The 20,091-nt window shown below is 50.1% G+C and overlaps 1 protein-coding gene across 1 annotated transcript; it reads left to right on the top strand.

Annotated features, from left to right (window-relative positions):
- Positions 1-4,918: 4,918 nt before the first annotated feature.
- On the top strand, positions 4,919-15,449 carry TCAF2 (TRPM8 channel associated factor 2). Its single transcript, XM_078879094.1, has 8 exons — positions 4,919-4,997; positions 6,040-6,681; positions 8,144-9,105; positions 10,196-10,231; positions 11,670-11,764; positions 12,885-13,101; positions 14,229-14,468; positions 15,043-15,449. Exons 2-8 carry the CDS (start codon positions 6,044-6,046, stop codon positions 15,447-15,449), a joined length of 2,595 nt encoding a protein of 864 aa, XP_078735220.1. The 5' UTR covers positions 4,919-4,997; positions 6,040-6,043.
- The last annotated feature ends 4,642 nt before the right edge of the window (positions 15,450-20,091 follow it).

The raw sequence follows: 20,091 nt of genomic DNA, 5'->3' as shown, positions 1-20,091 counted from the left end.
GGTGGAGTAGATGCTGCAGACAGGAAGATCCAGAGTGGTTTGACTCATGCAACTGTCGCCCTATTTATACCGAAACGCGTTAATTGCTGAAAGAGCATCACCATTGTCCAACCACCACCGCCATCACGGAGAGCTGTTGCTAAAATGCAACACAGCCCTGCGGTCAGTGTCTGTGGAGTCAGCGAACGTGGCCGTCGTTTTGCTCAAATCGCTGAATCGAGAAACGCGAGCACGTGCGTGATTCGTGAATAAAAAAATTTGTGCAAATGCCCACAACACGGTGCGGAGACAAAACACCCATGGTGGACATTCGAAAGTGCTTGCTTTTTTTTGCTTATAGCTGAACGTCATAACACAGAAAAATGTGCCTAACGATGAACGTTTTCAATCGGTGCGTATACTCCTAACTGCTACTACTAACTACTGCTACTGCCTGCTGTCACGCGTGGCTCAGAAACGCGGTCGTTGGTAGGAAAAGTATGTGAAGGGGCGAAAAACTGAAAGGTGCGCGGATGAGACGTGGAGGGATGCACGCTGGGAATTAAAGCGCACCGCGGTGGCTAGGAGATGTTAACTACCTCGCCTGGTATACGGGAGGTCTTGGGTTCGATCCCCACCCTGATGATGCCTGTTGAAAATTTGGGAGTTTGCGTCTCTCTCATCATCATCACGGTGGCGAGATGTTAACTACCTCGCCTGGTATACACGAGGTCTAGGGTTCGATCCCTACCCTGATGATGCCTGTTGGAAATGTGGGAGTTTGCGTCTCTCTCATCATCATCATCATCACGGTGGCGAGATGTTAACTACCTCTCCTGGTGTACAGGCAACAGGACGTACGGACAGGTTTGTTCGCATCTCTGAAAGATCGTACGTCGAGTGTTCGTAAGTGGAGGAGTCAACGTGTGCGTCTCCACGCGCTCCTCTGCGCACTTTTCGGCTTTCGCTTCCGTTTCCTTTTGTCGGTGTCGATGTTTGACCCGCGTCGCAGCTGGCGAGACCAATGGATGTCGAAATCCAGTGCGTGCACGTGTTGCTTGAACCAGTGCTGCTTAATAAATGATGCACTCCAAGCGAAGGTCGTGGCCGAGTTTCTGAACCACAAAACAGCACCCTCGTAAATGCCCCGTGCTTTTGGAATGTCGCGAATACCAAATGTGCTCAATTATTATGTATCATTAAAGCACTGCAGTTACAACACAACCCAATATGGGTTGAACTTCCGAAATTGTCTTTAAAGTCGTTATTTTTCGACCGGAGTGCTATTTCTGCTTCGCGACATTTAACACCCCACGCTGACATTTGTTCTTGTCGCTTGTTACATCTCAGCCGGGCTCGGAATGTGCGCGCTTTGCAAGTGTCTCCGAATCGTGCGAAGCAGCGATAGGTTGGTGCGAGTCGGCAATTAGGGTGCTTCTGCTGCAGCACAGCCGAGGCGCGGTCCTTCGGAATGTGGCTGCGGCAGTGAATGGGGTTGGTGGCGTGAAGTGCGAATTCCCGAAGGCCACGTCGGAAAGGGGCTTTTTGGTTAAAGACCCAAAAGTGTAATCCCCCCCCCACCCACCCACCACCACCACACCAAACAAAATAGGCTCTCAATGCTGGCATGCATTGCCACGGTTTGGCTACGTACGGTGTGAAATAAGTTAAACGTACGTACGTACGTGCATCGGCAAATAAACAACGTTCGTGTACGCAGGCCGCCTCCGTCTGCGCAAAGTGATGCACGCGAGAAAGCGGGTGGTAGTGAATGGTGAGAAGGCTTTGGGAGTGGTTGGGGAAATATTCGGCGTCCTTGTGATTGGGTCTGCGATGAAGCGCTCGTCGTATCTAATTGCTACGTTCGGCTGTGAGAATAGGCGTGCAACTTGGCGGTGAGTGAGTGAGCTGAAACAAACAATAAACGGCTTGTTTAACGCGTAAACATGTGTCAATTGAATGTGTGATATGTCGGGTGGTGGATGGTCTTACGACACAAATGTGGCCAGATAATTACGTTGGCTCGCCCAAAAGATCTAATGGGAATCTCAAACGGTTGCTTAAAGCCAGAGATGTGTCATTATCAATGTGCGTAATGTACACCCCAGAAGTTCTATACGCTGGGTATCGAAAGTACATACTAATGAATCAGTCCTTTGTCAATCCACTGCTAGATGACAGCGTCCACACGCCGTGTTGGTCGTGGAAGTCGCTTGAGCATACTTCACTACGTGGGTCAGTGCCGGTTGGTAAATGTAAAGGAGATGTGGTCCAAGACCACAACTGGGAATTAACTCAAGTCACCGGGTGCATAGTGCAAGTGCGCTAACCACTGCGCCACCGCTCCACCCAATAACGATACGTTAAGGGAATGCCTGGTACCGATTTTGGCTTCTCATTTCTTCTTGTTCCACGCTCTACTATCGGCGTACCCTCCACACCATATATCGGTTTGAAGAATATCGGTTTCATCTTCACTCACATCGTCACGTTGCGGGTGAGACTGATTGTATTGACATTGGTGCATCGTGGCGAGAGAAGCAGTGAAGATCGACACAGCACGTCAGGACAGTCAGTCTGGTCGCACGGAATTAAAAAAAAATTCTCTCCATAAATGTCAGCTGTGTTTATTCGCACCCGCCTTGAGCGACGAGATCGGTCCGTGTGACAGGTGCTCGATGGATTGTCGTCCGACTGGAAATCGGTAAAAATACAACAGCTTCATAGCTCATCGGATTCCTACATAAATATTCTGGTCGTTGCATCGCAGGATCGTGAGAGGTGGCAAGTGGCTCTGGGAGGCCTTCATCCAGCGGTGGATCGGTCCGAGCTCATGACGATGTTGAAGAGATTTTAACTTCTGACAGAACAGGGGCATTTTGCATCTCGGTGTCATCTTCCTCTTCTTCTTCAAGCACGAGCCCAGGGGCTTCTCAGCCTGTTTCATTCCACAGCAAGACAAATACAAAGATAGCCTTAACAGACTGTTGGGGCAAGTGCTGTTAGCGTGCGCCTATGAATGCCGGCACGGCACGCGAGGGAGTGGGTGGCCAGCACCACGCCCGGCCGCCTTTATCTCCCCAGTGGCGATGTTTACACACCATACCAGGTACTCATTTGAGGCTAAGTCGACCTAGGTGAGGCCTAGGATCGGTTCAGATAATTGTCACCGGTGTTGGCCGTGAGCGGGAATAGAACCCGGGTCGCCAGGTCACAACACAGGTGTAATATCGTTGAGGACTCTTGGACGCCGGGGTTGGAGGCACACGTATTTATTCCGCGTCAGTTGGCACAATCACGGACATACAACACTGGAGGGGGTATCGGCCCCCTCACCCGGCTAGCTGGGGATACACTTGCTAGCTATGCCTAACCTACCTCCTAGTCCTCCACTAACGGGCTAGGGGAGGCTATCTGGCCCGACACTGGTAAGTCGGGCTTACGGTACCCGGAGTCCCAGACCAGCTCTGATAAGAGCACCGGCTCTGGCTCTCGGGACCACGCCGCTGGCTCGGTCCTGTGCGGCCCTGATAAGGGCGACGATCCAGGGGAGTCCAGGGCTCTATCTGGACGATCTTCGGTCTTCACTGGTTTAGCTTAACATATCTCCCCGAGCCCTCCGGCTCATCCCCTTTTATACCAAACCCCCCGCTGAGGGGTGGGGCCCCGGGGGATCCCAGCTCCGAGTCAGCCCCCCAGGCTGCCCGATGCGGACGTCGCTGGGAGCACCTGCCCGTGCACCGACATAGCCACGCCCACTGTGTTTCTTTCCCATCTGATCCCATTGTATACAGCCCCTCCGTAACACCCCTACACAGGCACTCACGCACTCACATTCAAGTTTATTTGTTTATCCAAGTGAGAACTCAGGAGGCTATAAGGATAATTGAATTCACAAGAGTGACCATTCACCCCACTCAATCACATTCACTCACCCATTCAACTACTCACCCACCCACTCGCGCACCCATTCAACTACTCACCCACCCACGCACACACTCACTGACGCACCCATTCATCTACTCACCCACCCACGTACACACTCACCTCTACCACCACACTGCAGGTCACAATACTAATCTCCATGCTTCTGACATCGCACTGCTCCACTCTGAAATTCCTTCCCATAATCGTATTTTTTCAAACAAGCCCATATAGCCTTTCTCGATGTAAGACATGTGTTACCACTGTACACTCTTGCATATTACAGCGTTGATAGGGGTGTACAGCGAGACGACCCACAGACACAACACAAACGCGTTCGTCTTCAATGGCAGCGTTGCAATTACTCAATTTGGATTCCACAGCAGAGAGCAGCAGCTGCTGGCAGACAAATGTCCTCTCGCAGGCCAAGTGCCGTGCCACCTTGTGACGCACAAGGACAGCCATCACTGGGGGTCACCTTGGAATGTGTGCGATGAGATGTGATGCACGCATGTTGAACTTCTTTCGCACCGCACGTGGCCGCCCGTGCTAATCGGAGGTGCGTGATGCAAGTCGCTTTGAGCTGTTGAGACAATGAAGAAATGCGCCATGGCAATGTAACAAAAACACACACACACATCACACTGGAGGTGTATTCGAAAACAAGTTTGGCTGGCTCCGCTGGCTGGCAGGCGGGAGTGAAAGACGGACGGACGGGGGCTGTCACGTCCAAAGGTCGCGAGTTCATATCATTATCATTAAAATGTCTGCTCACCGAAGCATCATTTGAGTCACGATGTCACCCGCGGAGGAAGCGAGCGTCTCCAAACGCTGCGCTGCGAGTCTCGAGAAACGCGCGCGCCGTGCAGCCGACACCTGTCCCTGCGGCAGGTGCCGAGAGCCGGGGGGAGGCGAGGGGGGGGCACATCACCTGAGCAGCCTCCCACCTCACCCCATCCGTCATTCCCAACGCAGGGGTGTGACTGGGGGACCGTCCTCCCCCCAGCCAGCCAGCCGCACCGTGCTCTATAAAGCGCGCCGAGCAGCAACAGCAGCAGCCGTGGGGGACGAGACGCAGACTCCACGAGCAGCAAGTAGGTCAAGTCGCGACTCTGCAGTAGCCGTCTCGTGACTCGGGTTGCCATGAGCATTCTTTGGGCGCCATGGTGGCGAGATGTTAGCTGCCTTGCCTGGTGTGCAGGAGGTCGTGGGTTCCATTCCGAGCCTAACGTCTGCTGCTGTGTATTTGGAGTGTGCGTGTCTCTCTCTCGCTATTCCCCCATCGAAGGAGCGTAGACGACAGTCCTGGTTACCGGTTTTGCCGTCCACATCGACACGTGCAGCACTAGACGCCGCATGTTCGCGCTTAGAGTATTTGCCTGCTGCTATGAATATCCACGTGGTGAGCCACACTTCGTTGAGCTATTACTTCGTGGCTAGGTCACTTCTGAAAAAGAGCTGTGGAACTGAGTGGGGCTTACCTGGAAAATTTTAAAATAAAAAAAGTTTAGTTTTATACTTTGTGATAATTGGTTCTTTACCCTTCTATCTGGCAACAAAACTGACACCTTTTTTGTTGCCAGATAGAAGGGTAAAGAACCAATTATCATATTTTTTACTGGCAAATGAGGTTCCCATAGTGTTTATACTTTGTGTTTGCCTTGTTAACTGAGAGACGAAGAGAGTTGCCACCACTATGGTGTAACTGATAGCGCACTGAGACTTGCAAACTCAGAGGTCGCCGGTTCGATTATGTCGCCCGGCACGGCAGTGGACACAATGGGGCGAGTTTCTTCATTCCCCCAGACTCTGTGTCCACCAGGCAGCCTGGAAGAGTAGACCAAATGCTCTCTATGCAGCAGTCGCCTCCAGTGGCGTGGCGAACAAATGCAGGGCTGCGCGTTTGCCTTTTTTGAAAGTGAGAAACTACGGCAAATGGTACCACGCGGTGACCTCAGGCCGCCGTGCGATGTGTTCGTTTGCCGCGTGCCGATCGGTGCATTCATCGCTCGCGGTCCGCTGGAGACGGATTCACCAATTGTCATCGTTTCAAGACTCCTCGATTGCGACCCCCCCCCCCCGTGTATCGTTCGCCCGCCCGCCCGCGTAATCGCGCGTGCCTTTTTTTTATTATAGGACAATGGAGCAACAACGGGCCTACGAGATTCTGAAGAAGGGCATCGCGAGCTTGGATTTCGAAGGGAACGCCGTTCCCTCCGAGTTGCTCCTGACGGGAGACGAGGCGTTCCCAGTGGTGGTCAACGGGAGCCACCAGGTGCTGATCGCGGCGTCGCGCTACGGCAAGGGGCGACTCGTGGCGCTTGGCCACGAGAGTTACCTGGAGTCGCCAAAGTTCGCCAAATTCCTCGTCAACGCGGTCACGTGGCTGAGGCAAGGGGCGCCGCACGGTCACGTGTCCGTGATCCACAAGCTCGAGGGGTTGAAGAAAATCCTCGACGGGAACGGCATCAAAGCCAGCGTCTCCGAGAAGGTCGACAAGAGCGCCGCGGTCCACTGCACGACCACCTTCTCCTCGTTCAGCAAGGAGGAGGAGGAGCTGGCGCGTGACCTCGTGGCTTTCGTGAAGAGCGGGGGCGGCCTGCTGATCGGGGGCCAGGCGTGGAACTGGGGCAGCCACAACAAGGGGAAAGATGCCATAAGCCACTTTCCCGGCAACAAGATCAGCGGCGTGGCGGGAGTTTACTTCATGGCGCACACGGCGAACAAGGGCGTGTTCAAGATCAAGGAGTACATCCCTGCCAACTCCACTATTCTCAGGTGAGAAATTGCACAGGCGACTGGCACATTCTGGTGCTGCTGTGGCGAGATGTTAACCACCTCGCCTGGTTTGCAGGAGATCGTCGGTTCGATCCTGCCCCTGACGATGCCTGCTGTATATTTTGGAGTTTGCGTGTCTCTCTCTCTCTATCTCTCTCGCTCGCCGTGGTCGCGTGGATTTTTCTCCGGGTCCTCGGATGTTTTCCCCCTTTGCCATTTAGAATCAACGTGCATTCAGAGTCTTTGGCTCTTCGAAATGTCCACGTGATCAGCCACTTCGTCGAGGTGTCACTTGTGACCAAGTCACTTCTGAAAAAATAGCTACACAGCTCAATGGGCCTTAGCTGGTATTTTAGTTAGTTTAGGATACCTGACGACATTCCTTTATTGTTCATTCCAGAACTATTCTGCAAATAGCGACGCGTAAGACAGTATGAGTTGCAACAATACTCGATACCCCTCTGTCAATCCACTGCTGGATGAAGGCCTCTCAACGCTGCGCTGGCCATGAGGGGGTTTTGACCATACTTCACCACGCTGGTTAGCGCTGGTTGGTGAAAGGCGGGGTAACTAGGACCGCTTCAGATTGTCAATGATGTTCGCCGTGGGTGGGGATGGAATTCGGGTGTCAGAGTTCACAATCCGCTGACCATATGCCCCACCACTCCCTCCCCGCTGGGTAATATGTATCCGCCGTAAGTGACTCAGTGGTTCGCAATCGGAAGGTTGCGAGTTCAAATCCTGGTTGGGGGGGGGGTGATGATGATGATGGGGTGACTCAACCCATCATCATCATCATCCCTCCCTCTGGGGTCGATAAAATAAGTACCACTTTTTGTGGGTACGTCAGTCGTGTTTTGTCCTATGGATAGACTCGCCTTCGCCATGGGAATGCTGACATTTACCCGAACTGACTCAGCGCCGTACAGTTCAGAAAAGCAATGTTCGTTTGTGCAGGAAATCTCTCACTTTTATTTGAACAAGATAATGACACTTTCGTGTCGTTTGATAGCTGCATTAAAGAGCTACACTCGTGGATAATTTAACTTTTTTTACGTGAGCATTGACGTCATCTCTTTAATGGGGGGGGGGGGGGGGGAATTAATGAATGAATACCAATTTCTCGCATGTTTTGTTTTTCTAAACGTCTGGCTAGATTATCAGTTACTCCCGCAATGTGTATCAGCTACTCCCGCAATGATACGAATTGCGGGATTAACTATCGTTTCCCACACCTCTGCATTATTCTCTCTCTCTCTCTTTCTCCCTCTGAGAGAGTGAACGGCCACCATTCGCGAGCGTCAAACAAATAAAATATACATAAACAATGACAACAAATCGATTGTCTTGGTTCTTTCGGTAAAGTCACGTGACTTTACCGAAAGAACCAAGAAGATGAATCCCTGCAGTCACGAAAGCTTTAAATCGAAATTTAACAAATCAATTCTTTCATCCGGAGCAGACAAAACATCCACTGGACCAACGACTACAAGCGCCTGGTGGCCGGCGTCACCGCGTTCACCGTCGAGGGCAACCCGTCGCAGCTGGTGGCACACGGCTCCACCGCCTTCCCCGTCGTCGTAGACCTCAACAACCGCACGCTGATCGCCGCGGCGCGCTACGGCGAGGGACGCGTCGTGGTGCTCAGCCACGAGGGGCAGATGGGCACCGAGGCGATGAGGCCGTTCATCTTGAACGCCGTGCGGTGGCTCGACGCGGAGAGGCACGGCAAGGTCGGTGTGAGCGGCGTCAAGGGCTTGAACGAGATGCTCGGCAAAGCGGGCTTCTCCAGTGCCGCGACCGACTTCCGTCCGGGCCTCAGCGTCTTCTGCTGCGGCGCCTACATCAACTTGCCAGCCCAGGAGCTGCACGAGTTTGTCGCGGAGGGCGGCGGGCTGATGATCGGCGGCCACGCTTGGTGGTGGGCCTCCAAGAACCCGGGGAAGTCCGTCTTGACCGAAAACCCGGGCAACAAAATTGTCAACAAGTTCGGCATCAGCATCCTGGGCGCTGGCATCAGCGGCGGAACGTTCACGCCCATCGCGCTCAAGGAGGGCACCGCTCCGTTCAACGTGCGCTACGCGGCGTGCCACTTGGTCAAGCACCTCGTGCACAACCACGCGGGAGATCCGCTGGAGCTGAAGAAAATGTCGACGTGCCTGATGCAAGATTACATGCCTCTGCTGCACGGCGACGATGACGACGCCTGCTTCAAGCCCTTCCAGCAAGTCGGCCGGCAGATCGTCACGTGCGCGAAGCTGCCACCCGTTGGCCACGATGCTCCCGTCAAGCTCAAGTCCACCGATGGATTCCTGATGGCCCTCGCGAACGCCATCTACAGAAACGGTGTCAAGGTGGAGAAAAATATGCCCAACCTGGGCCAAAAGTTCCCTGGGATACCCATAAAGAAAACCGCCGCAAAAGGTAAACGCGTCCTCTCTGGCCAATTACAAACGGTCGCTCTCGAGAGGATATACCCTTGTGCAACAAAGCGTGACGCTCAATTGAAATTCCCTTCCATCAGCGTGTCTCCCTATCCTATCCCGTGAGCTCCTAAGTGCCCATGCAGATCAGTATATGAGACAGGCACCGGCTTTGTAATTATATGTTAAACTAAAATAAAAGCGAAACCATGGTAAGGCCCACTGAGCTATATAGCTCTTCTTCAGAAGCGACCTGGCCACAAATGATAGCTTACATCACAGCCCATCTCAACACATCATTTTTTAAAGGGCACCCCCAGTAGCAGCTGTCTCTGCGTGACACAAGGTAACTCAGCGCCTGGCCTGCAAGCGGGCACGAGTCTGCCAATAGGGGGGTGTCGATGATTTCTGCTATGTGTATACAATAAATCACGATCAATTTTGCGGTGTCATTTTTCCAATTTAGCAAATGTTTGAGCCTTAACGCCGGCACATACCGACCGCTGAAACAGTGGGGCAAGTTGGGGTCTCTTTCCACCCAGTCGTATGAATGGGAACACCACGGTAAGTCGATCAACAGGTTCGCCTGCGGGCATGGCCACCTTAACCAAGACATCTGTTCACCGTGGAAGAGAAGGCCAAATAACCCGTACCCTTTAGAGGTCCCCCGCCAGCAGTGGCGTGAGAAAAGCAAGCGACATGCATCGCTGCAACTTCACCATGTTTATAACTAAACACAATTTTTAAAATGAAAAAATATTGAGCCACCCAAAAAAAATGCAGGGTGGGGAGGGGACAAAAGATTGGAACTTACATTTTTTTCACCCAGATCCACAAAGATTTATAAAAGGAGATGTTTAATTATTCCGATACAATTATTCAATCCATCACTCGCTTCGAGGACACATGGCCCGCATTTCCCATTAATTACACCACGTGGCTTTTCGATACAAAACTCGTGCGCGCCTTTAACCGAGGGTGTTTCCTGCATTGATAATTCAGCGGAGTTGGCAAGTGAACTTAAGCGCATGTGACGTGGTCGAGTTTAATGTTTACAATGTGTGCATTAATGCATTGTTTTGTCTTTCTAGGTGTGATGCAAGTCACAATTGATGGGAATAATCATGGTAAGAACACCCACATCGACATACAAGACAATCTCATTCTTAGCCACTCTTTAAGCACACTTAGATTTCTGGGTTTTTATGAATAACCGCTCATTAGTTGTGTTGGAAAGAGCTACCCTTCTTCACATATCTCAGAGCGCTTTACAGGGAGCAAGTGACTTGCGTCACATCTCATCTCTACACATTAGAAAGGGCACCCCAAGTGACATCTGACACTGCGCAGCACATTGTGACTCAACACCGGCCTACAAGGGGGCATCAGTCTGCCAGTAGTCGGCGATTATCGCTCTGTGTGTTCCCGGTTAAGTAATTTGCCGTGCAATTTTTTTACATTTTGCAAGATTGGACCGTGACGTCACGGGATCTTTAACGCCCACCGCGGGAGTGAAGCAGATTTTTACGAGTAAATACAGCAGGCACCACCGCAGTATTAACCAGGGCGGCCTGACAGATTCGAGAAACCGCGAACCTCTGCAAACAAGCGGCGAATGCCACTCCTGCCGTGCCGCGTCACCGCCCATATCCAATTCTCTCGCATGTGCACGTGCGTGCGTGCGCGTGCGCGTTACGAACGCGGCGACCCGGGTTCGATTCCCCCTCTCGGTCAACCCCAGTGACGATTATCTGAACCCGTCCTGGGCCTCCTCTAAGTCGACTCAGCCTCAAATGAGTACTTGGTGCGGTGTGTAAACATCGCCAACTAGGGAAGCAAAGGTGGCCAGGCGTGGTACTTGCCACGTCACCCCCTCGTTTGGCGTGCCGGCCTTTGTAGGTTGAACTCGCTAGCAGCACTTGCCACAACAGTGTGTTAAGGCTACATCTTATCTTAAAATTATTGACATAGCGCCTTGGTACATATTCATGTAATGGTGGACATGTGGTGAGTGAAATGGATTAGAGGAAACAATGGGGGGGGGGGGGGGGGAATCTGTGATGAGTGAATTCGGTGAAAGCGAAATCGATTATAGTAAATGATGATGAATGGATTGAATGAATGAATGAGAAATGAGTGAAAGCCATGTAATGAGAATACGAAGAGGGAAAAGTAACGGTGGCGGTTATGATGGGGAGATTAAGGGGGGTCGTGGGGTGAGCTAGGGGTAACAAGAAGTGAGTTTTCAGTGAAACTTGGTGAGCGAAGGTTACTGCTCAATGTGGAGCGGGGAGGGGGCGGGAGTTTGTTCCGGTGCGAGAAGAGACAGAGAGCGAAAGCGTGGATTGAGCGCAAGGAGCAGGAGGGCCAGAGCTAAGTTTAAAAATAAAAAATAAAAAATTACGAAATGATGAACGAAGCAAACTGCCGAATACACCGAGCATCTTCTTGTTTCCACTGATCGTAAAAATTTTTTTTTTTTAAAGAGAGAGACAGCGAAGATTGAGACCGCAGAGGGCGAGAAGGCAACACGTGGCACGGTCTTTGTCTGTGCGTGCGCTACAGAGAGCGACTGCTGGAGGAGCACCGGGCTCTACGCGCCTCCCGCCGAGACGATCCGCATCACGGTGCCCAAAGCCCACATCAAGGGCGGCCTGCAGGTGTTGCCGCACGAACCGCGAGACGTGCATTGGCGCCCGCGCTCTCCGCGTGTTGCACGCGTAACGCCGGCGCCGCGGTGGCTAGGAGATGTTAACTACCTCGCCTGGTATGCAGGAGGTCGTGGGCTCGATCCCGAACCTGGCGATGCCTGCTGCTGTATATTTGGAGTTGGCGCACTCTCTCTCTCCCGTGGTCGCGTGGATTTTTCTCCGGGTCCTCCGGTTTTTCCCCTCCGCGTTTAGAATCAACATCACGCGTTTTAGAGTATTTGGATGCTAAAAATGAAAAATGCACGCGATGATGAGCCACTTGCTTATCAGTGGCTAGGTCGCTTGTAAAAAAGAGCTACACAGCTTAGCGGGCCTTACCTGGGTAAAATTTTTAAAGGTAGTAGTTAGTAGTAGTTGCATTATATAACAATAGGTTTTACCGATAATAAGTTTTTCCCCTTTTTTGTGGCAACAAAACAGGTGTTAAGAAGTTAAAACACCAAACTGAAACCTTTTACAAGGAATCATGTCTGCTTTAACCACAATGCTTGTGGTCAGAATGCAAAAAAAAAACACACTCTAGTAATATATGCATTGTCCTTGAAACTGATTGGTCCACACCAGAGACAGCTTTTTTTTAGCCTGTTAACCAGAGGACGCCAAAAGCCGTACAGCCCAAAAACAATGCACTATCAGGGTAATGTGAGCTCGGGGTGAGCATCTCACCCCGAATGAGACGTGACTCAAAAGAAAGCTGTCTCTGGTGTGGACCAATCAGTTTCAAGGAGAATACACATATTATCAGAGTATGCGGTGAACATGCAAACAAAAAAGATGCTCTGATAGCATACGCATTGTCAGTATCAGAGCATGTCTTTTTGTTTGCAAGTTCACCAAAAGTACGTGTGCTTAATTCAGACATGATTACTTGAAAAAAAAAATCTTATTTTTGTTTAAACGTCTTACCACACCTGTTTTATTGCCACAAATGGTAGAAACCTATTGTTATATTTTGATTCTGGCAAGAAAGGTCACCCATGCCGCAAGTAGCCTTGCTCCAGAGGGGGTTCAGCCCTTGTCGTCTGCCGCTGACCCATTGACGCTCGCTCGCTCCCTCTCACCTGCCCAGATCCAGATCGGCTCGCACACCGACGTGCTCTTCGGCAAGAAGGAGCCCGTGCTGCGCCACCCGGCCATCACCCGCAGGTTCCCGGTGCAGCAGGAGACGCTGGAGGTCGGCTCGTGCTGGGGGGGCCTCATCTACGTGGTCGTGCCCAAGCAAAGCAAACTGGGAGCGGTGGATGTCGTCGTGGACGGGGCGGTGCAGGCTCCCTGGTTCCAGCTCGGTGAGATCGCCCCCCACCCGCTCCATCTACTCCCTCCACTCCCCCCCCGCCCGATGCCCCCCCCTCCCCCATCCACTCCCCCCGCACACTCCCCCTCCACCCTCTCCATCCACTCCCCACTACCCCCCCCCCTCTCCATCCACTCCCTACTACCCCGCCCGCTCCCCCCCCGTCCGCCCCCCCTCCCCCCGCCGCTTCCACCCCCAGCACCCCCCCCCCCCCCCCCCACGTGTAACACAGTTGCCGAGCACAGGCCCAAAGATGTGTATATATCTAAGGATTGAATCTTGACTTAAAGCTGTCGTGACTGCAGGAATTCATATTATTTGGGTCTTTCGGTAAAGTCACATAGATAGGTTCTAAGAAAATAACAAAAAAACGACGACGTTTCGATCGCAACACAAGCGGTGGTCATCAGGAAGAAAAAAGAGGGGGACAGCTGCTAAGGCAGACTGTTTTAAAGGTTTTTTAAAAAAAGGTTTTAAAGGAAAACCTTTAAAACAGTCTGCCTCAACGCTTGTTTTGCGATCGAAACGTCATAGTTTTTTGTTGTTTGTTATTTACTTATACCTATCTACGTGACTTTACCGAAAGACACAAGTAATATACGAGACTTGATTAAAGGCAATGCCTCTTTGTTACAGCAACTAAGAGAGGCAAGAGAGCTAGAGTTGATAATAAGAGTTGGAGACTTGCATCATGGAGCAAACACGGTGGCGAGATGTTAACTACCTCGCCTGGTATGCAGGAGGTCGTGGGTTCGATTACCGACCTTGACGCCTGTATATCTGGAGTTTACATATTCTCTCCCTGGTCGTGTAAATTTTTCGCCGGAAGTCCTCCGGTTTTCCCCTCCACGTTTAGAATTAAGACACGCGTTTAAAGTATTTGGCTGCTGTAGATGCCCACGTGATGAGCCATTCCTTTGAGCTATCATTTGTGGCCAGGTCGCTTCTGAAAAACATCTATATAGCTCAGTGGGCCTTACCTTGTAATTTATTTTCTAAGTTTATAAGCGGCCAGCGACAAACTGCGCTTTCAAAAGCCACGAACACCACGTTTAACCCGCCAATTAGTATTACTATAATGACTGTTTCAACACAGGCCCTGTGCGCGCTTTCTCACAGGCAAGACCGGCGTGGCAGATTGGCAGCAGACAATCCGTCACTACCCGGCGCCCTGGTCCGAGTTTGAAAACGAAAACGTCATCCTCACCATCCCGTCCACCGATGCGAGGATGGTGAACAACCCTGAGAGTCTGATGAAGATGTGGAATAATATCATGCAAGCCGTTGCCACCTTGTCTGCCACCCCATTTCCATTCTCAAGACCAGAGAGATTTGTGGCCGATGTCCAGATTGTTATAGGTAATACCAATGCAATGCTTTACAACGTGCTTTGAAAACTCGCGTGTCATCGTATTTGTCTCCGTGCGTCTTTCTGTCTTTGGGGCCGTCCATAAATGACGTCACGCACCTGGGGAGGGGGGGGTCAAACATTTGTGACGATGTGTGATAAGGGGGGGGGGGTTGAGAAATTTGACGTCACATCAAAATGTGCAACTTTAAATAAATATAGACAACACGTTCTACTTAATTAAATATACTTTTTAATATATTAGTTTAATTTAGGATTTGTTTTCATGATTAAAAGAGTTGTTACCCAATAACTACTGTTAGCTAACAATTCATGTGTATTTAAAAAAAATTGCAGTCGGATGTTTTATTTGTTTAAATCATCTCTCTAGACTCTTTATTTGTGTTATGAACAAGGGGAACTTCCTGAAACGTCGCCTATTAAATATTTTTTAAGGCCAGCGTCGTTGATGAATGTATTGAGTTATTTTTGTTAATTGTGCTTGTGCACGACTGCCCAACACGGCAGCAGCATCAACAAAAAAATACTCTGTCATCATATTTAAACGCAACCGCTATTTCACAGGTTTAATGCATTCGGGATATCCCATCATGCTGCACGTGTCGTGCATCAAGGGCATCATTGACGAGAAGTGCATGATCAGGGGCATGTGGGCTTCGATCCATGAGCTGGGCCACAACCAGCAGCGGGCGGCCTGGGAGTTCCCGCCGCACACCACGGAGGCCACCGCCAACCTGTGGTCCACGTACGTGCACGAGACGGTGCTGGGCATCGCGCGGGAAAAAGCGCACGCGGCGCTGCAGCCCGCCAAACGGGCCCAGCGCATCAAGGACCACCTCAAGAAGGGCTCGAAGCTGGCCACGTGGTCCGTGTGGACGTGTCTGGAGACTTACCTCCAGGTACGCGACAGCGTCGAGGGGAGCTGCCAACGGGTGGCGCAGCGGGCGGTTGGCACATTGCGCTCGCTCTAGCCGCTGTCTCCCGGACACAGCGGTTGAAAGAATTGGGCGAGTTATCTTAAATCCCTCCGTTTCCGTCCGCCCAGCGGAATGTAACGCGCGACCTCACAGGTCGATGGACGGGTCGCGTGCGATGGGTCTAAAGTGCGGGCGCTCCACACCACTTGCGAGACGTCTGGCCAGCGTGGATGGAATAGGCCAAAAATGTTCAAGGGTGTTCACCAGAGCTCCCTCCAGTGACAGCCCTTCCTCCGGTAGTGGCGTGAGCGAGCACAATTGCGGGACTGCACCTGGAGCACAATTACCGTGCACTCTTGCCGGGGTCTCCAACGCAAGTAACATCAGAACTCCAATAAGCTGTGCTCCTGGTGATCTACAAACCCTAAGAGTTTGCGGCGCGCCCGCGGTTTGCAACCGCTCCCGTAATCCGCGGGAGGTGGAGATCCTGAAATCCACTTGTCCACGGAACTGCCCTGGGGTTTGTTTTTTCTCACACGTATGAACACACGTTGGTGGAGCTGGTCAAGCGTACCAATGCAGGATGGCAGAGCTTGGGAAATGTTGGGGCCAGTTCTGGCTGTGTTCCCGCTTGTCTGAGGTTTCCCGGTCCTTGAAGTAAACGATCTCTCGAAAGTGAGAGTGAATGAATACTGCGCACGTTACAAATTAGTATTTTTGGCCCTGCTGGCCAAGACTGTTGCCGTTTGCTAACCCTTTGTGTGCTCTCTCTCTCTCTCTCGTCGCCCCTCTCTCTTGATTATAGTTGCAGGAGGCATTCGGGTGGGAAGCATTCATGAAGATCTTCACTGCATATCAACGCATCGATACCAAAGGGTTGGACAACAAAGGAAAGATGAATTTGTGGGCAGAGACATTCTCGAAGCAAGTCAACAAGAATCTGGTCCCCTTTTTTCAAAAGTGGGGTTTGCCCATCAATGACGACGTTGTCAAAAAGCTGGGAGGTTTGCCCGAATGGAAGGAAAATCCGATGTTAAAATACTAGTAGTGGGGACAGGTCGCATTCCACCGAGTCCCGCAATATGCAGGCAGCAGTGGATTTGCAAATGCATTTCAATGGGATAGGTTGATACGTAATTGGTTTGTGAAAACGACATATTTACTGAACACGTAGGTTTTTCGCTGCCAAGATTATGACTCACTCATTTTTTACGTCGTGGGCTTTCACGACCAATGATTCGTATCATTGCTTTGTTTCGGGTTAGGTTGTGTAAAAAGTGTGTGCCGTTAATCCCTCCCTGCGCCCGAGACATCGAATGAATAGAAAGTGTCACGCACCACTGGTGATGTTTGGCCATCCTGTGACTTGCAATCCAAAGGCAGCAGGTTCGATTCCATATCCCGGAAATTAAAAGACCGGGGAAAGTTTCTCAAATCCACCCAACCCCAGCATCTTTCCACTCAGCATTCTAAACGCATGTACCACAATTGATCAACATGTCGCGAGCAGTGGGATAAAGTTTGGGTACGTCCATCTCTTTCAAGACGTCAGCGTGGAAGAGTAGACCAAATACCGTGCTTACTCGAGGAGTGTCGGGGGTGCTATCTAGAACTTCCTCGTAGTGGAGGTGTCTCCTACCAGCAGTGGCGTGAGAAATTCCAGATTTGTGCCTTTACCTGAATGTGATTGGCTTTATCTGCCTCGCCACTTCCTTCGTGACAGTATTGACATTTTTACAGGTGTCAGTTAAAAGTTAGACTCGTATTAGATGTTCGGATTAGGCCATGTAATGATTTTCAAGTTTTGTTGTCAAAAAACCCTCTTTGCCACCCGACGCAGACAAACAAATCAAAATTGTCACGTGAACACGCGTTCTAGCACGTCAGTTCATCAGAATCAGAAGTTTATTTCCCACCGAGTGAAGCCCTTGGAGCTCAGACGCTATTTGTTAAGCGCGACTTTGGCTGGCTGACGTCAAAGCATTCCAGAATTACAGATTTTACATAGCAAAACAATATAAAGAACAATTTACACAGCCAAAGTTGACACTACATAGCCTCACCCACATCTCAATTATGAACTAATATTGAATGTGACAACCTACGTGTTCAGTTAAACTGGTCACCGAGGTTACAATGTTGTATGTGGCAAGTGAACGATGGGAAGTTGTTTCTAATTATTTTTACGTGAAAATAATTTGTGGTTGGCATTGTATTCAGACAGACATAAAGAGCTGCTCTATATGCTTTGTGTTGAGATGGTATTAGTCATACCATGAGTCACATATGGTGTTAGTGGTAATATATTTGAAAAACACATTTTGTGATGACTAGCAAACAGCCTAATGACAACATCGTATTTAAAAGTGGGGACTTGTAATGGTTGCTTCTTCTGAAACTTGGTGTTACAAGTTGGTGATTACTTAATAAATGAGTTTTAAGTATGTGCGTCAAGATGTGTGTAGAAACTGGAATATGGGATGTCATGGCAACATATATCCTATATTTCACATGTAAATTTAATTCGGGTGTGACTACGTGTGCGACTCCGTCAACAGTTGCTAAAGTCACTCACCTTCACGTCCACTCGCAACAAAGGCAAACAGCGAAATAGCATAATTGTTTTTTTACCCTTTTAGCTGGCAACAACGAACAAAACACGTTCCTTCGGAGTGGGCAGGTAGAAACTTGGTTGGACAGCGCATTCGTGCACGACAGACAAATATGCACGACAGATAGACAAATAATCCCTGGTGGGCAGTGTGGAACCTGTTGTTCCTACCTGTATAAAGATAACTTGACTTGAGGTAGCCAGGCAGCCAGCCAGGTAGCCAGCCCCCTTAACTATCGGTGCCTCCCCCTTGCTTAGGCACCTCCTCTTACCCCCCCCCTCCCTTAGGCCCCTCACCTGACCCCCCCCTCCCTCAGGCCCCACCGCTGACCCCCCCTCCCCTGACCACCCCCCCATATCCTTAGGCCCCTCCCCTGACCCCCTTTCCCTTAGGCCCCTCCCCTCTCCGTCCCCGGCAGTAGGTCTCCACCAATCAAAGAGCTGTTTATAGTATATATATATTTATGCACAACAGACAGACAAAAAATCCCTGGTGGGCAGTGTGGAACATTGTTCCTACCTGTAAAACACAACTCAAATACATTATCAGAGTTGTGTTTTTTGTTTGCATTCCGACCGCAGGTATTGTGATCAATGACTCCTTGTAAAAAAAAAGGTGTCAGTTTTGTTGCCAGATAAAAGGGTAGAAAACCAATGATCATATTTTGCTACTGGCAAAGGAGGTTCCAATGGAGCGAATTTGCAGTGAGAACGCAACATGATGAGCTAAACTAAACCATGTTTTATTTTACCAGGTAAGGCCCACTTAGCTATATACTTATTTTTAAAGAAGCGACCTGGCCACAAATGATAGCTCAACGAAGTGGCTTATCATGTGGACATGTATAGCAGCTAAATACTAGAAACACATGTTTTTGAATGTGGAGGGGAAACCGGAGGACCCGGAGAAAAATCCACGCGACTCCTCTAATATATATTCATAGGTTTTTTCGGTAAAGTCACGTAGTGTAAAAATTAATAAAAGTAAAATAAAAATAAAATAAAAATCACGACGATTGCTGTATCGTGCTGTGACGGTTCCACTTGAATACAGAAGCTTGTGTTGCCTCCGAAACGTCGTGATTTTTATTTTATTTGTATTTTACTTTTATTAATTTACATTTTTTTACCTACGTGACTTTACCGAAAAAACCTAAGAATATGAATCCTTGCAGTCACGAAAGCTTCAAATATAGAATCCTCTAATATACAGCAGGCGTCAGGGTCGGAATCAAACCCACGGCATGCACTGTGTGTGTAAAGATTAGGGGCCGTCCATAAATGACGTCACGCACCTAGGGTGGGGGGGGGGCTCAGACATTCGTGACGATGTGTGACGAGGGGGGGGGTTTAAGAAATGTGACGTCACATCAAAATGCGCAACTTGAAATAAATATAGACAACACGTTCTACTTAATTAAATGGACGTTTTAATAAATGTTTTCTCCTACAACATCAGAGTACAGCGGCACATTAAATACGCACTACAATGACAATAGTTTAAAGTGATTTGAAGCATGTTTTATTTGGGGGGGGGGGCAAAGCTTTGTGACGTCATATTTGAGGGGGGGTCTGACTTTTTGTGACGTCGTGTGACGATGGGGGGGGGGTCAAAAATCGAGTAGGAAACTCACTACCGTATAGTATTGACTAATAAACACAAGCGCTTCAAACCATTCCGGGGCCCAAAAGCTGCGCTATTTAAATCACATTTTCAATACAAGGCAGAGGTTTACATGTTTTATTCGATATGCAGATAGGTTTTGTTTTAACATTCCTATGTATTTACATTAGAATTCAGCACATCACACGAGATGCCCCAGAGTGGTTCCTGCAATTTTCTGCAGCAGGGCGATTCTTGTTTTGATCTTATCACAGTGGGGATCATAGCGCACTCGGCTACCACAGAAGGACACGTCAAGGGGGGCATCTGCTGCGCGATTGTTCAGGTGGAAAGCACTTGTGGTGGTTTTGGTCGGAGTCTCTACCGACGGAAATATAATGCCTCCAATAACACATTCCTGCGGAGGGAGCTGGTAGGAACGTTGGGTTCCTCGGTCAATGGCCAGGGTCAACGGCGGCGTG

The sequence above is a fragment of the Lampetra fluviatilis genome, chromosome 53 (assembly GCF_964198595.1).
Source record: "Lampetra fluviatilis chromosome 53, kcLamFluv1.1, whole genome shotgun sequence".
Classification (NCBI taxonomy): Eukaryota; Metazoa; Chordata; class Hyperoartia; order Petromyzontiformes; family Petromyzontidae; genus Lampetra; species Lampetra fluviatilis.
This window is presented reverse-complemented; position numbering and strand designations above follow the sequence as displayed.

Excerpts from the sequence above, each read along its gene's own strand:
- TCAF2 (XM_078879094.1), top strand. The coding sequence starts at position 6,044 with ATGGAGCAACAACGGGCCTACGAGATTCTGAAGAAGGGCATCGCGAGC. Across the intron at positions 9,106-10,195 it reads AAAGAAAACCGCCGCAAAAG|GTGTGATGCAAGTCACAATT; the intron begins GTAAACGCGTCC and ends TTGTCTTTCTAG. Across the intron at positions 11,765-12,884 it reads ACATCAAGGGCGGCCTGCAG|ATCCAGATCGGCTCGCACAC; the intron begins GTGTTGCCGCAC and ends TCACCTGCCCAG.